The 17,251-nt window shown below is 40.6% G+C and overlaps 1 protein-coding gene across 4 annotated transcripts in view; it reads left to right on the forward strand.

Annotated features, from left to right (window-relative positions):
- Positions 1 to 17,251, forward strand: part of SDK1 (sidekick cell adhesion molecule 1) — a 391,574-nt gene that overhangs the window by 248,732 nt on the left and 125,591 nt on the right. For 3 of the 4 annotated variants that reach the window (XM_027656578.1, XM_027656580.1, XM_027656579.1), the window contains exons 9-14: positions 611 to 694; positions 7,169 to 7,363; positions 8,575 to 8,691; positions 8,945 to 9,112; positions 10,642 to 10,744; positions 11,725 to 11,901. In XM_027656578.1, the coding sequence (XP_027512379.1) occupies positions 611 to 694; positions 7,169 to 7,363; positions 8,575 to 8,691; positions 8,945 to 9,112; positions 10,642 to 10,744; positions 11,725 to 11,901 (844 nt within the window). Of the gene's footprint in view, positions 1 to 610; positions 695 to 4,343; positions 4,394 to 7,168; positions 7,364 to 8,574; positions 8,692 to 8,944; positions 9,113 to 10,641; positions 10,745 to 11,724; positions 11,902 to 17,251 lie in introns of those variants that run through there. The other variant, XM_027656581.1, reaches the window with a different exon arrangement.

Below are 17,251 nucleotides of genomic sequence, written 5' to 3' on the forward strand. Positions count from 1 at the left end.
TTTATGATTATTACTATAACTTCAATTAAAGCATTAAATCTGTTTGCTTGCAAGAAATAAAACAGTTGAGAAGAATTTTTTTTAATTATGCTGCGCTTGTCCTCTGATGTCGACTCTCTGACATGCTGTGGCACTTTATTTGACATGCTTCATGCCTCTGCGAGGTGGAATTCAGTCTAGATACTGAAGCAAACTATCCTATAAAATGCTCTGTTGTAAATATAAACCTTTATAAACCTCTTGGGAGGACCTTTCTAAGCAAAGAATTAACATGTTCCATGATTCAATCCAATAAAATTAAAAGTAGCCCTTGCTCTGAGTATTAATTTACAGTGCAAACCCCTAAATCTCACCTTACATTGACTTGACTCCTTGGAACTCATACTCAGCATAGCAAAAATTGTCAGCTTTTTTTATGATGCTTTGACTACCAGTAAAAAAAGCGCCTCCAATAGAGACAAACTTGGTCAAACTAATCTGTTTGTGACACACTACATCCAATACACCACCCGTGGAGAGATTATATGATGAATATCTTTAAATCAGCACCTGTTTTTCATTTTGCTGTGGCTGTGCTTGTTGACTCCTGTTTGCTTTCCCCTTTCTAAAGAACCACCATATTTTACGGCCAAGCCCGAGAGCCTGATTTTGGCTGAAGTGGAGAAGGACGTGGACATCCTGTGCCAGGCCATGGGTGAGTCTGCAGAGTGTTCCAGCTTGGATCAATGATTTGTGTATATCTGGTATGGAAGTAATCATCTCATATAAACCATCTTATGTAAATGTTTGATGTTTAGAGCTCTCTGTGTTATTGCTAATTATCACAGATCCCAAGTACTGGGGAGAGGGTTGTCCTTTGACCTTGGAAAGCTGGGCAGTCCTTGTTGTTTAGTTTAGACGTGAGTAATGCCCACATGTTGATGTTTGTCTGTTGGCAGCACAAATCCTGCTCCTGTTTCTCTGGGAGCCTGTCTTTGCTTCATGGTTGTCACTGTATAAGAGACATCAGTGGCTTGAGCCAGAAAATAAGCATGGTCATGGAACCCATCATTTGCAATGCAAACAGTCATTATTTTCATCAATTCAAATGTTCTTTTTTCCTAAAACTTACAGGACTTCTATACTGAATGGAAATGTCAGTAACTGACATCTGAGTGTAGTTATGAAATCTGCAGGAGGACTATTACAGGCGGTTTTTAGTTGGCAGGTGTTTTAATAATATAAAAGGCTTCAAATGTCTAGAATTCCACCTAAACCAAAATGGTTTTTTGGATTTAGTTCCAGAGAAATGCAATCACCACCTATTTAAGCCCTTTAGTAAGGTAGGAGACCCTGTGATTAGAGCAGGGTTGTCAAAGTCACCACATTTCTTCATGAGTTTGGCAAGTGACTGAACGTGTTGTTATCTCACTTCCCCCAGTGTTGAGTTTAAGAAGCAATACATACAAAAATGCCATGACATCCTTAAGGAAAAAGATCCTTGATTAAAAAGCACCCATATCTAACTAACAGTTTATTTGTATGGTGTCTTTCTCCAGCTCAAAGCCAATAAAGATATTTTTGCTGTGTGATTATATTATTGTCACTATGATTTCAGCATTTTTATGTGTTTTATGTAGGAAAGAGTCAGCACTGCTTTTCTAGAAGGAAGATTTGCCAACTGTGTGATAAGCAAATGTGTGTGTTAAGGGTGCTCTGGCTGATTTGGAATTTCAGAAGCCTTTGATGAGGTCTCTTACAAAGAGCTCTTATAGAAATGAAGCTATCAGATTATAAGAGACAATGTCTTGTTGTTAATTAATAGCTTTTTAAACAAAGTGATGCAGGACCTGCTGTTGGTGGAGTTCTCCAGGAATCTCTACTGGAACCTGTACTGTTCAGTGTAGTCATAAATGCCCTGGAAAAGGGAGTGCAGAGTAGGATGATGGTATTTGCTGATCATATAAAAATATTCAACAATGTCAACATTAAAACTGACCACAAAGGAGTTACCAAAGGTCCTGATGATTTGAACTGACTGGTCAATAAACTGGCAGATGAAATTATTGACAGAGATGAAATTTCCTATTACTGTGCAGAAAAGGTTTGTCTTCTGAAAACATCAATTCAGTGCCGAGCTGTGCTTCAGAATGTGAGGTACTGGGAAGAAAGGAATAGAGAAAAAAAAAGAGAGTGACACTGTATCCATGGGGCAACACCCCCACCTCAAATCCTTCACACAGTTCTTGGAGAGAGAGGGATGGAGGAAAACTGGAGAGATACTCTAAAGTAGGAATGGTATAGTTAAAGCTCCACCGTGGTTTTTGAATAATGAAAAATTAAATTGACTGGAACACTTTGTGAAAGAGATAACTGAAGGGTGGGTGACATATAGGAAGGTGAGTAGGAGAGGATGATTCTGTGTTGCTTAGTTAAGGAAGTAGAGGAGACACCCAACTAAATTTTCATGTGGGAGATGTATGATGAAGGAAAGAGTTCTTTTTCAGAAAATATAAACTGTGGAGGTCATTGGTCCAGGCAGTAAATAGGACATAAAGAGAAATAAGAAATATTTAGAAAAAACAAATGAAATTTATGGAGGAAAAATCCAGTAAGGGCTTTTAAACACAGCTGTGTGTATGCAAGTCTGGCTGAGGAAATGGCCAAAACACAGATTGCTGGAGCTGGGAAAGTGGGAAATGCATCCTATCCTTGGGCTGCCTGAGCATCCATGACTAGACAATTTCAGAGGAAGGAATTATGACAAGAAAGACATCTATTCTGGCCATGTGCCACCAATTTTACGTTTCACCATGTGTTATGACAAACATTATGGCTTTTTTTTTTTTTAATTGGAGAAGATTTTTCAAATAGTGGAACTAAATGTATCATTAGAGAAATTGAGTTTAAAAACATTCTGAGATTTATTTTCTTGGAAATGTTTCAATACTACACAACTGTTTGATGAATCTCTGGACTGTCTCACTGTCAGGGAAAAAAACCTGTCTGCTGTCTCAAATGTTTTACATGTATTACAAAAACAAACAACCTGGAACAATCAGGGAGAGATGAGGTTGACTTCAACTCTTCCTTCTACTCTAACTCTTGCTTTGGGCAGTTTAGTTCCCAAGGAGGTGGGAACTCAGTGGAGATATGGGAACTCTTATTAGACAAAATTATTTATTTCTGCTGCACTCTTCTGGTGCACATCTGATCTGCTGATGAATGTGGTGCAGGAGCATGGAAACCTGTCTTCCTGTGGATTATTTTGCTGAGTATCTGTAACACTGTCTTATAAGGGGCAGGTATTAGAATTAAAAGTAGAGGAGTTTAGATCCATTATCACACAATTGCCAGCATTTAAAAAGAGGGTAAATGAAGGTTGCTGCCTCCTTGCTCCAACCTGGGAGCTGCAATAAAGCACTGGGGAACTGCAAAGCTGCCCTGTACCTTTGCTACAAACAGGAAGACAGATTGTATTTCCCCCCTGCCCCGTCAGATTCTGTGCACAAAGCCCATTTGCCAAGTCTTTGTGCACTATGAATGTGTGAGAGACAGATTAATTTCACAGTATAAGCAGAGATTAACTGTAAATAAAATTGCAACTTGCACCAACCAGCTTTCTACTCCCCCGTAATGGAGTTTCAGTGTATCAGGCCATGCAATAACCAGACTCTGCTGTTTATCTTCCAACAGTGGCTGATGCTGCCTGCATGTTCAGTGGGTTTCCTTTAAATGCTCTTTCTTATTTGCTTATAGAAAGTTTAGAGCTGCAGGCAGTGGTGGTGGTGTCTGGGGAGTGCAGTTAATTGGACTTTAGTTCAACCTGTTTAGAAAAGTAGATGGAAAGATGCTTTTGGAATTCCCCAGTAGCCCACTGGGATCTAGAGAAGGCTGTAAAAAATAAATAACAAAAATGACACTGAATATTTTGAGTCTTTCATCCAGGTTCTTAAGTTAAACGTGGCAAAGAGTCAAGCAGCTGTTTCACAGATGGGGAAACTGAGCCTCAGGGTCCATAAGTTATTTGCCCAAGGTTACAGAGAAAGTGGCAAAGCCAGAACCAGCATCTCTGTTTCCTGCCTTCCCTTCTTCCCCATGGCACTAGATTAATTTGTCTGGGAAAGATGAATAGTGCTGCACACAGCTCAGAAATAAGGTTGTTTTATTTATTATTTCTATTCTTTTAGGCCACTCTCTCATGTCTCAAACAGTAGAGTAGGGCTGATACTGCTTGCAAAGGTGTAGTGCAAGAGGTCTTTAAAGTGTTTTCTTCATAATTTTTTTCACCAGAAGTTGTTTAGAGAAGCAAAGAAGCAAAATTCCTTTGGGGGTGTGTGGAGAGGAAAGGCTGTGAGGTAGAAGAGGAAGAGAAGAAAAGGAGCTGGGTTTAACCATTTTTACAGCCAAACAGGTAGCAAAATTATAAAAGAACATGTGTACAACTTGGAAGACAAATCTCTCTGGGAAGATCACTAAAACCCAAATGAATGCTGCTGACAGGCATCAGAGTGCTCAGATAAGATCCTATTATTCAGACTCATAACTTTGAGTAGAGGAAGATATCCGTAACTGAAATGTAGAGAAATAGAGATGGTAATATTCAGTTTGTCAGCTGAGTTGGTGATAGGAAGGTGTATCTCACAGTGATTATAGGATTAGAAGGTTTGCCAATACTGTTAGTAGAATGGGATTTATGGAATGACACCAGTGTTAAAGGTTTGAGTGTACTGAATGCAGGATTTCATTATTTCCTCAGTGCCTATCAAGTCTGATGTGTGGGAAAACGGAGTTGCTATTATTTAAACTTGAAATCATTTCCAGGCTTCTCAGCATCAGGAGAACGATTCCATTTTGCATCATCTGTTTCTTCATTACTCAGTGATAATTTGTATTTGCCCAGGAGGATTTTCAGGAGATGAATAACACTCTCACCGAGATTTCTGAACGTTGAAATTTACGCTAATTCTGTATATGGGCTGTTGTATGAAATTTAAATTATGCCTATTGCAAGCTACTACACTCTGTCTATTCTCCATCAGACAATGCACTCTACATAGTGGGTTTCTTCCTGAGATGATTACCTGCAAGATTATGACTACATTTTACTTTATCAGCAGAACAAAAGCATCACAGGTGATTGAAGTAAATGATACGTGTTTATAAAAGTAACAGCAGCAATTGGATGTTGTTTTTCAATCATTCTATGCATTGTTTGTACATCCTTTCCAGGAGTTAATACAGCTTTTGTCTGTATAAAGGGAATAAGTACGTCGAGAGAAGATATGAATGGAAGTATAATACAGTAGTATTTAACTCTGGGAGTTTTAAAATTATAATGATGATTATATAGATCTTCTCATAGCACTTTAGCTCTCAGAACATCAAGTGACTGCCAGCATTGCAGTGAAATTCATTGTCTGCAGATGCTCAATTCATCAGTGACATCCCATCCTCCACGCTTCGGTGACACCCTGCTTTTCTCTTGCCCATGAATTTAAGTCCAACCTTATTGCAAGGGAATGTGGAGCTCTGAGATTTTCGGTGATATGTTTTCCAAAATAGCTACTGATTATGAAAATACCACCTTTGGGGCTGAGCTTTCTTAAATCAACCTGATACCCTTGTGTTCCTGTGATTATGAGCCAGCATGTGCCCAGGTGGCCAAGAAGGCCAGTGGATCCTGGACTGTATCAACAATAGTGGGACCAGCAGGGCAGTGATTGTTCCCCTGTACTTGGCACTGGTGAGGCCACACCTCGAGTGCTGTGCCCAGTTCTGGGGCCCTCAAATTCAGGAAGGACACTGAGGGGCTGGAACGTGTCCAGAGAAGGGCAATAGAGCTGGGGAAGGGTCTGGAGCACCAGGAGTGGCTGAGGGAGCTGGGGGGGCTCAATATGGAGAAAAGGAAGCTCAGAGGGACCTCCTTACTCTCTGCAACTCCCTGACAGGAGAGTGGAGCCAGATGGGGGTCTTGCTCTTCTCCTGGGGAACTTGTGATAGAACAAGAGGAAACAGCCTCAAGCTGAACCAGGGGAGGTTAAGGTTGGACATCAGGAAGAATTTCTTCGTGGAAGGGGTTGCCCAGGGAGTCCCCATCCCTGGAGATGTTGAAGAAACAACTGGACATGGCACTCAGTGCTCTGGTTTAGTTGACTCAGTGGTGTTTAGTCAAAGATTGGACTCGATCTTGAAGGTCTTTTCCAACTTTAATGATTCTCTGATTAGCTAATCACATAATAAAATACCTGCCTCACTTCAGATCCCTGGATTGGACCCTCAGCTCTTAATCCATTAGGGATTTCTGGGAGGTAAAGATGAAACATTGTCTGATATGAGGAGTGGGATGGGAACATTTGTGTAAGACTGTTCTAGGCCCCTGACATCTCTTGAGGAAAAGAGAATCCTACAGTATTTGTATATACTGAGTTTACAGCCACTTCACCCCAGCTGATGGGGATAGGATGCAACAAAAATATGTGTGAAATAACTGTCAGGGTTTGTGGAACATACACATGAAAGAAAACAGGAATAAATGCAACTGTGTTATATCTGGGGTAGGATTTTTGTGTCTCTTTATGTCTGCATTTTTCAAATAACAGGTGAAACTTGAGACTGAATAAAAATAGTCGTAATTTAAAGCTATCTCCCTGTTGGCAACATGTTGTATGTACATCAGCTCAAACTAAGCTGCTAAATTGGGACTCAAATACAGCCATGTGAGCACTTCATTTTTCATGTGTAATTTGCCGTTTCCTTTGTGTTTTGACATCTTAGCTACAGGAACACAGAGGAATCTTATTTGGGATGGAACAGTCTTACAGACTTGCCACACTGCTGCTGTTTAAGTAGCATGATTCTGGCTTTCAACACGAAATTGCTCTAAATCTTATTTTGTGGTAGCATGAAATATGATTGGGTGAAGAAAGTAATTTGATAACACGTTTTCTCAACATTCCCCCTCCAGTGTTTGCTGGTTTTATTCCCATGTGTTCTGCAGTGTGTTATTACCATTGATAATGTGAGATGCAGTCTCAATTTATCTCAAGCAGCTTGGAAAAGTATAAATAATTGGTGTAGAAAGATGGGAAAACAGGGATATGACCATAACAGCGCTGAGTGTTTTGACTACCTAAAACATGTTTTGCACAGACTAATAGTGAAGTTATTATTTTGTTTTTCTTTATAGGTGTTCCCATTCCCACCCTGGTGTGGTACAAGGACTCTGTTCCCCTCAGCAAGCTGGAAAACCCCCGCTACAAAGTGCTGCTGAGTGGTGGACTGAGGATCCACTCCCTGCGCCCTCAGGATGCCGGAATCTTCCAGTGCTTTGCCAGTAACAAAGCTGGGGAGATCCAGACATACACCTACCTGGATGTGACCAGTGAGTAAGGAGCTGTGACAGGAGATCCATGAGTTGTCATTCGTGTAGGTGACCCTGCATCCACCAGATTCTCCACCACTCTGTGCTGCTTTAATTCGACCCACAGAAGCTTGGTTTTCTGTCAAGTGTAGCTGCCCCAGCTGTAAGGAACCCCAGAATGCCCCTGTGGCCTCAAAACAATCTGCTGAAGGTTGTGGAAAAACTCCTTGTGACATTAAGGGCTTGAGGGGAACGCTCCTATTTCACACAGCAAGGGATCTTAGTGAAAGGAAAAAAAAAAAGAAAAAGGAATTGTTAATTCTAAAATAACTTTATCTTTTCTTGATACTTCAGTAATTATTTCTACTCTCATGTAATTCTGTTCTGAACTTGAGCTGCTGCTTCATGATTGTGCATGTTATTATTTTATTTGCCTTTGTCTACTACTGCATTTAGCAGGGGGAAAGACAGAAAGCTCAAGTTAGATGTCTTTTTTTGGCCAAAAAGTCTGAATAAATGGTTTTGTTAATGAAGTGCATACTTCTCTGTGGAAGAATTACAAATCCTAGTAGTCTCTTTTAAAGGTGATTATTAAGTCATTTTTGTAATATTAAACTTCTCTTCAGGAAACTGATTTTTAGCCCATGAGCAGTTTGCACATACTGATCAGAATTCCTACTGGCCCTAGAAAATAGATCAGCCCCAGTTCAATACATATCTAGGAAACTGGAGGAAAAAAACTGTAATAAAATGCAACTGGGGGAAAATGTAAGAGGGAAAGAAACTTGGAAAGTGTCTTGGATAAGACTCAGGTTCTAAATTCTTTTGGCTGACATTTAAGTTTCAAAGTTAATGCCTTTCTCAAGTTGCTTTTCATCCTAAAAAATTCTATTATGAAGATGAAGGAAAATAGTTTTGTTTATCTAGATTTCTCAACTTCCCCCCAAACACTCATTTTGAGCTTATCTTCCTTCTTCTGTAACCCATCTGACTTGTACAGGTACAGGCACTGATAGATTTTTATTTTCCATGTAGGTAATAAACAGGATTAGACAATTCCTAGGAGATGAATAAGGAAAGGTTACAGTCACTGCTGAAAGGTTTTCATGTCTTATTGTCATGTCCTCCTCCATGATCAGCTCTATAAAAGTGGATGTAAAGTAGTCCATGATAATAGGTAAAGGATCTTTCTGAGAGCTGATGCACTGAGTTTTTTGAACTTTTGATTCTAGACATTAAACCAGCATTTATCCAGCCTCCAGAGGATACCACAGTCACAGAGGGCATGACTGCAGTGCTGACCTGTGAAGTGTCAGGGGCTCCAAGACCTGCCATCTCATGGAAGAAAGGTAACGTTATTAACTTGTGGCAAAGCTGTAATCCACGTTTTCCTGTCTATTGCTATTATTGAGGTTCTGTAGATCCATTTAATGCCCCTTTCTTTCTTCCTGTGGCGCTGTGAGCAGCGGGTTTGCTGTGGGGCTGCCGTGAGCTGGTGGCCTGGGCAGGCTGGAACAGTTTGTTGGAAGAACTGGAATTGCAGAGCTTAATCCTTGAGCCTATATGACACTAATCATGCTGCTTCTCCCTCCTGTGTTTCAGGGAAGCAGATCTTAGCCAGTGGCTCAGTTCAGATTCCTCGCTTCGTTCTTCTCGAATCTGGAGGGCTCCAGATAACACCCGTTTTCCTCCAGGATGCTGGCAATTATACTTGCTGTGCAGTCAACTCTGAAGGAGCTCTGAATGCTTTTGTGATGCTGACAGTGTGGAGTAAGGATAATGCTTTGTTTAAAGTCTAACTTTAATCAAGTATTAATCAGTTTTTGTTGTATGCTCAGGAAATTTTCATAAGTAATTATGCTTTTCTCGTTAATAGAGATACTTGTATGATTTAATGGGAATAATGTATCTATTTTAGGAATCCCATCACAAATACCCTTTTTGTTTGTAAAATTATGCATATAAATCTCTATTTTGTGAAAGGAAGTGTATTTAAATAGAGCTTCAATCACAAAATTTTACTCAGGTTTTGCTTTGGCGTCTCGCATTGCAAGTCAGACCTTTTAACTGTGTGGTGCATATTTGGCATTTGTTAATCCCAAACTGCAAGCTGAATCAGCCACATTTTTCCTTTTGAACTTGGGAATACCTGAAAACATTACTAGCAGTAACTGTAATGTACTTGTGTCATATGGCCATCTTATTTTTGTTTTGATGATATGAAGTTGACAATATGGATATCAGGATGCTCTAAACTGAATAATATCCAGGGGTATCGATCAAGTAAAGAAGATCCTTCCTATTTATTCTCAAAGCTATGGTTCTTATATGTACTAAGACAGTTCCTAGTCATTGTACTGCTTCAGAGGAGGGAAAGAAAAGTGAATATAACCTAATGTTTGTGTGGCAAAAGTACCATTATAAAGCCAGAAGTCATGCATAGGTACATCAGGAATAATGCTAAAAATTCCATGCTGTAAGAGTCAGCTTCTGATTTTGCTGATGATTCCTTCTTGTGCATATATGAGGTGTCTCATGCTGATTATCTCTGCAGGGATTTGGGACTGATTAACATTATCCACATATCTTCCATACTCATCCTGGTTGTCTCCCTGTCTCAACTGATACTATCTGCTGCTGCTCCTGCGTGTTACACGTAATAGAGATCTTCCACACTGGATCCCGTTGCTGTAGTTACAGCAATTATTGTGTTCTGGGGCTCCAGGAGGGGCCTGAATAAAGATGTTCTGAAATGTTTGAGTAAACAACATACCTTTCTTATGTGGAAAATCTGTCTACTAGAAGCTCCTTCTCCTTTAGCCTCTGTCCTGGATTTGATGAGATCGTAGGGTGCCACTAAAGTTTCTCATTCTTGGTCTTTTTCTAGTGCATTCTTCTCTGGGCGAGTTTTCTTTGGTTTTGTTTGCTTGTGTTTTCACACAAGCAGTGTGACTCGTTTCCTGACTCTGTGCGTGCTCAGATTCCTTCATAATACACCACAAACATACTTGTTGCCATATGACTTTAGGGAGTTGCCCCAAGCCAAGTGGGAGTTCATGCAGCTTTAGCTTCTTCTGCTCTCACCACCCTGGGCTCATGCCCTCTGCTGCTCTGTCTCTCTGCACCCCACCGCGTGTCACCTCTCCTTGTCACAGTGACTTTAGAGGGAGGGGGAGCCTTCACAGCAGAGGCTTGAAGAGCTTGCTTTGAATGACAAAAGCTCGGTGGCCACTCTCTGCGTGAATGTCCAAGTCAAAATGCTGCAATTTCACCTGAGCTGTGGCTTGTGCTGCTTTCAGATCGCACGTCCATCGTCCGCCCTCCCGAGGACAGCACCGTGATCAAAGGAACCACAGCCACCCTGCACTGCGAGGCCACTCACGATCCCAGAATTTCAATCAGGTTGGTGGTGTCACTCCCTGTTTGTGTGGTTTATCCCAGCCTAATTTTGTAATCTGTGTGAATAGCATTAGGTGAAAAGTTTCAGGACCCCAGATTTTCACAGCAGACCCCTGATTACTGCATTATAAGGTTGTACACTGTATCATTAATCATATAAATCCCATCTTCCATTTCAGCCTTATGTATTATTTACAATGAGCTATGTTCCACTTCATGACTTCAATATAGCCTTCCATGATTTTACTGTCAAGGTTAATACACTATCAATAAAACCAACTTGTCAGAAGCCGATACTTAATGAGAGTAAAAGCCAAAGAGAAGGAATAGGATTTCAGAAGTGTTTACTCTGGGGTGCATAAAAGCCACACAAGAGATGCCCGTGTTTTTGGAAACACATCAGTAACTTGGGCTTATATTCTGCTTTAACTGTATAAAGGAAAGCAAAATTTGTATGAACTATTACAATTCATACTAGACCATTTAGAGGAAGCTCAAAATCTTAAAATCAATTTGCCATGAACATTTATGTAGTCTGAAAGCAACACGAAAGAAACTGCAAGGGAGAGATTGGAGGGTGCTCAAAGGGTGAACTGCAGAAAGAACTTCGGAAAGAGAAACACAGACATAAAAATTTCATGTAGGGATAGGTAATTGTGAGACCATGGGTTATACACATCCCCGGGACACGTTGGTGTGTGATGGGCTTATGAACCTGGACATTTTTGAATACTTCACCTTTTCCATGTAAAATATATATAATATTGCTTATAAAATATAGAATATCTTGATTGGAATTACCTTTCTCTTTCTAATCACTTGATCTGAAACTTAAATTTGTATGAGGCACTGCTCTTGAAAGTAACTGTAGGGGCCTGTCCTCTTCAAGTGATGACAGAAGCTGATACTTTGTAGAAGAGTTCAGAAAAATCTATTTTGACATTCTTATGAGTAATCAATAACTGAAACATTGTAATACTCAGGTATCTTTGGAAGAAGGACAGTGTTGTAATAAATCCATCCAGCAGTTCCAGGATCACAGTGGAGAAAGATGGAACCCTCCTCATCAGCCAGACGTGGTCAGGTGACATTGGAGATTATACCTGTGAGGTCATTTCTTCTGGAGGAAACGACTCCAGAATGGCTCGACTAGAAGTGATGTGAGTATTCCATCTTAGATTAACTCTACGCTTGATTTCAGATACATTTTTCTAGCATTTAATTCTGGGTGCTCTGGACAGTCTGGGTTTTTTCAGGGGAAATTAAGCCTGGTTCATTTCTAATTAAATTGCCTCGAAATGTCCTGCCCTTTGCATGCTGCCATGCTGCCTGGGCTTCCACACAGCTGGAGCCTTGGAAGTTACTCCAACTGCATCTCTCTGAATCACTACATCTGCATTTCCAGCTGGTGTGAGTGAGCTCAGGGAGTAAAGATTAAGAGGGGGTGGTCCACCTGTAGATAGTACAAGTGGACAACCACAGGGGACTGTAGAGTGTGTAGATGGCACAAAATGGATGGGGGAGAGTTGATACACTCGAGGGTAGGGCCAGCATTCAGAAGGAATCAATTAGATTGAGAAATGGTCCCAGAAGAACCTTACAAAATTCAGCGTGGACAAATGCAGTGTCTACATCTGGGGAGGAATAACCTTTTGCAGGAACACAGTCTGGGCACTGACCCTCTGGTAGCAGTTCTGCTGGAAAGAACATGGGGATCTTGGTAGGCAGCAGCTGAATATGATTCAGCTGTGGACCTGTGGGCACAGAACAGGCTGTGAACATCCTGGGCTGTGCTTACACAGGCAGAGCAGATTGAGGGACATGATTCCCTCCTCCTGTTTGACATTTATTAGTCTACATCTGGAATACTGTCTCCAGTTTTGACTGAATAAACTGGTCTGATCTGATGGCTGACCCTGCTTTGAGCAGGAATTTGGGCCAGAGACCTCCTGAGGTCCTTTCAAACCTGGATCCTTCTATCATCCCATGCTGTAGGACTTTCCCATAAAACCCAGGTGCTGTGCTGTGATGCCAAGGTTTGAAAACAAGAAAATGTTTCCTTCTTTTTAGTGTTTTTTCTCTGTTAAACATTTATCAAAATAGCTGGTCCCTGGACAGGCATTGCTTACTCTTGCATTCTTTTGATACATCATTTTTCCAGGGGGAAAAAAAAATATTTTTATGTATGACTTTCTTTATTTCTATGGATCTTTAAAAATAAAAACAAGGAGATGTTTAAAAACGCCATTCAATTCTGGAAAAGGATTATAAAAATGTCATTACAGGGTTCCATATTTTCTATTTCTGTCATCCCACTGGGGTGAACTGCACTTCCGTTTTATTTTTATCACTAAAAGCAACAGCTGTGGTTTTGGTACATGCGTGGAGCAGATCAAATGAAAAAGAAGGTGATGTCTTATGTAGACTTATTTATTTATTTATTTGCTTGAGTAGTGCCGCACGCTTTAATTGAACTAAAATTGCGTCCGTTTCTGCTGGTCATGCCTGACGTCTCTGAGAAGACGGCAACTTGTGCAGTTGGCAGTGTAACGAGTTCACCTCTGAGATTTGCTATGCAGAGGGCTGTTTGATACAGCACTATCCTGACAGTGCCAAGGCTACATCAGATGCCCATTTTCAGAGAGCGGTCATACATTCTTTTTCTAATTAAGCGCTCCTCAGCTCTCCTCCCGGAGTGCGTTTCCCTGCTGGTTTGCATCCAAGAGCACGAGACAATTCAAAATATATTGCTGCTACAGAACCACGCTCGCTTTTCTCCGAGGCGCGTTTTGAATGGAGGGCAGAAAATTACGGAGTAAAGACTGAAAAGAATGTTAAAACCTGGGCTTTGAAGCAAAGCCATAAATATGTGCTGAACACTTGAGCGGGGTGATGGTTTTTTAATCCTTAAGAGCAAAAGATGCCCTGTGCAGCCCAGTACAGCACGGCAGATGTGTTTACTTGCAGTTCCCTCTTGACTGGTGAGGAGCCTTTTTATGGTCCATAAAATCTGGGCTAGAAGTTGGCTGGGAGAGGCACATCTTGTGTGCATTTCTGAGGCACCCCAGCTGTTCCAGTTGTTCTGGGTGGCTCTCCATGCACTGGGACTGGCTCTTAATCCTGTATCTCTGCTTCCTGTGATGTTCTGTTGCTGATCAGCCATCACCTGTTTTTCCTGGAGGAATTAAAGAAATCTATCAGACCCACTCTTTTAGAGGACTTGAGTAACTGATAAGTCACTCAATAATACCTTGAATTGTGACATTTCATTTCAAAGCAATGCTGCAGGTTGTGCAGTACTGCCAAAGAATATTGCATTTCTTTGCTGCTTTCATCATTATCATTTGGCTCAGCAGCACAGATCTGTGGGAAGGAGAGATACATGATACAACAGGAGTGAAATGAAGAAGAAAATATGTGGAAAGAAAATGTCTGAAGTAAAGCTGAAATTGAATTCCAGCTTGTATACGAATGACAGATCTATAACATTCCCTATTCTCCCGGATAATTCTCTTGTGCAGAACATTAACAAACAGGGCATGTACATTCCCATCGATGAGCACTTACACTTCAGTGCCTTGAGTAGCACTAATGTCAGACAAATGTTCAAAGGAGGCCTCTCAACGAATTACAGACTGGAGCAGTCACCAATGGATAATATCATACCCTACCTTGCCTCGTCTGACAACTCCAATTGTCTCTCCACCTTTTTTCCCCCAGGAATGAACATGTTCCTCCTCTACCTCTGTGCACGTCAAGAGGAATTTCCAAAGGCACAAATAAGTTTGTTACTGATTTCTGTTCAAACTGATTCAATTCAAAACCATTGACCTTCAGGGCGACCTTCAGTTATTTAATCTCTGAGTGGACTGGTTTTCTAATCTGTGAAAAGAAGGAAAGAAAGCTTTCTTCCTTTGTCTTCCCCTATTGAAAGACAGGCTTGGGGAGAAAGGCAGTGTTCCTGGCTGGAAGAACCTACACTGATAGCACAGCACATGCACATTGGTGGTGCAAGCAGGATGGATCATTTTTCTCAGCGGGAAAGAAGAAATAAAATATTTGAAAAGAAAAACCAGAAAACTAATGAAGAACTTGCAAAAGTGCAGCCAAAGGTTACCTTGCTCATCAATTTTGCACTGATGGTACTTGGGCACAGAAACTAATTGCTAGTCAAGATACTCTATTCATTTGTCTTCCCTCTAAATGTGTTTATTCTTCATGTACATCACTTGATTTGATTTGCACGAGGTAAAACATTTGCGAGTGATGTTTCTCTTCTACAAGAGATAGATTTTAATTTTGTACTTACTTTTTTTTTTTTCCTACCAGATTTTCTCAGCTGCATATACAGAAACATTTGCAGGTCTTTTGGTGGTGAGCTTCTGCCTCTCTTGCATCCCTCCAAGTCATAGGATTTGATCCTGAAAATAATTGCATGTTATGAAACATCCCAGCTTCATTTAAGCTTACTTTTATAGTCCTGTAAATACCACCCTGAAATACATATAGAAGAAAAAGGGCTGGTTCCTAAAGCTGCATAAGCTGAGTTATCACAATGTATCACTCACCTGATGGGAAACTGTGCTGATTCCAGCTCAAAGTATCCTGTGGATTCTCAGTATGTATAAAATATGCAGAATTACCACTATCTGTGCCTGATGATACCCACTGCTCAATATCAGCCCGTCTGCAGCCCCTGCTAAAGAATCTCTTTGTTGTATGAATGTGACTGAAAAGTATGGTAATGCTGCATTGTTGGAAAATCAAAGCCCTCTACAAGCCTCTGTTATGTCACAACATATAGTAAAACCTTTTAGGCTCTTTTTCTATGCAAAAATATGGGAAGGACAATGTAATACAAAAATAGACAATTTATTCCTGGCAGCAAGTTCATCTTCTTTCAGTTCCCTTTCATCAGAGAAAGAACTATTATTGTTCTGTCTTCTTCAAAAGCAGGAGAGGGGAGCTAACCACTTATAATAAACCCCAGTGGGTTGCCAAGAATGCATAGTATTGCCTTTGTCAACCATCCATACATGAATTTTGATGCCCTTTTTACTAGAGTATTTATAATTGCTGCTTCTTTCAATTTCTTCCCAATATATCCCATAAAAATAGCTTGATTACTAAAATTAAAATCAGTATGACCGACACAGAGTAAGAGATCAAAATGACATCCCATTACAAATGTATCTTCATATGGATCCCATATCCCTCGATTCCAATAGCCCACCTCTTCTCCTTTCTGCAGGGAGTGAAAGCAGGAAGAATGTCAGACTTGAAAATATATTATTCCTTCCTTACTGGAAAGAAAGCTTCTGTTTATTTTTCCAAGCTCTCTATTGAGATGTCATCCAAGAAGCAAGGTTCACTGCTGAGTCTAAATGCACTTGATACTCAAAAGAGAAATATCACCCAGAAATGCACTCAGAAATAAATGCCATTGTGTCTGTTTGTCACTGAAGGTATAGCAGAAATGTGGGTGTTTTCAGCAAAAAGAAAGCATAAAATTCAAAACCCTTTCCCAAGTCGTCTGTAGATTTGAGCTTGTGGTGACCAACAAAACAAAATGGGAAATAAATCTGAGCGCTCTGGAACTTGGCAACTCTTTAATTTCAAAAATTCGCCCCTTTATAGACCTACGAGAGACAGAAAGCCTCAAGACTCGGGGCTGCCTTGAAAGAATCCTTCCTGTGTTTGGAAATTGGAGAGGATTCTTTGGCAAGGGAAACTGGAGAGACCCGGGCAAGAGTTGACGCGTTTCTTAATTTAAAACATTATAAACTTTTATGAGCGGAGCCGTCAGGGCTGAGAGCTCTGTCAGCCCTCCTGCCTCGGCTTCTCGCCGCGTTATCGGCCGGAGCAGATGAACCACCTGCTCCTGAGCAGAACCCGCGTGGTGGACCTGATTTAGGAAATCATTTCTGAAATAGGAGCAGGGCTTTTCATAAACTGACAAGAAAACTTGTTTAATCTCCTGTGCCTTTTTAGTAATCCCCTCTTCAGTCACAGTCTCTCTTAATTACCTGCTGTTGGACCATTTTTCTCAGAAGTCTCTCCAAACCATGTCTGGTTTATTTTCCTCAGCAAATAGTCTGCTTTTAGCTAATTTTATAAAACGCTCTGTGTGTTTGCTGAGTGAATTTTTCAGCTGCCCTCTGGCAGTGATGAGCTGACTCAAAACATTAGGGTTTCTGTTTTGAACATGTATCATTTGCAATGGGCTAATATTTCTCTCCTAGATTGTCACAACGACTTCGTGTTCTTTTCTTGCAAATCTGCTATTTTAATTGCTTTGTCAGAGTCCCCTCAGGTCACCTTGGTGGCAATGCCATTAACCCTGGGCTTATCTATCAATTACAGATTTTTAAAGTGTCCATAGACATATTTTTCTATCATACAAAGTAAGTTATGGAAAACTTGCCTCCATGCAGCTCTTCAGCATTAGAGGAGTGAGGTCTTCGGATAGTCTATATTGAAAAACTTTATATATTTCCTGTTTGGGGCTTC

This window comes from Corapipo altera, unplaced genomic scaffold (genome assembly GCF_003945725.1).
Source record: "Corapipo altera isolate COAL_440 unplaced genomic scaffold, ASM394572v1 104, whole genome shotgun sequence".
NCBI lineage: Eukaryota > Metazoa > Chordata > Aves > Passeriformes > Pipridae > Corapipo > Corapipo altera.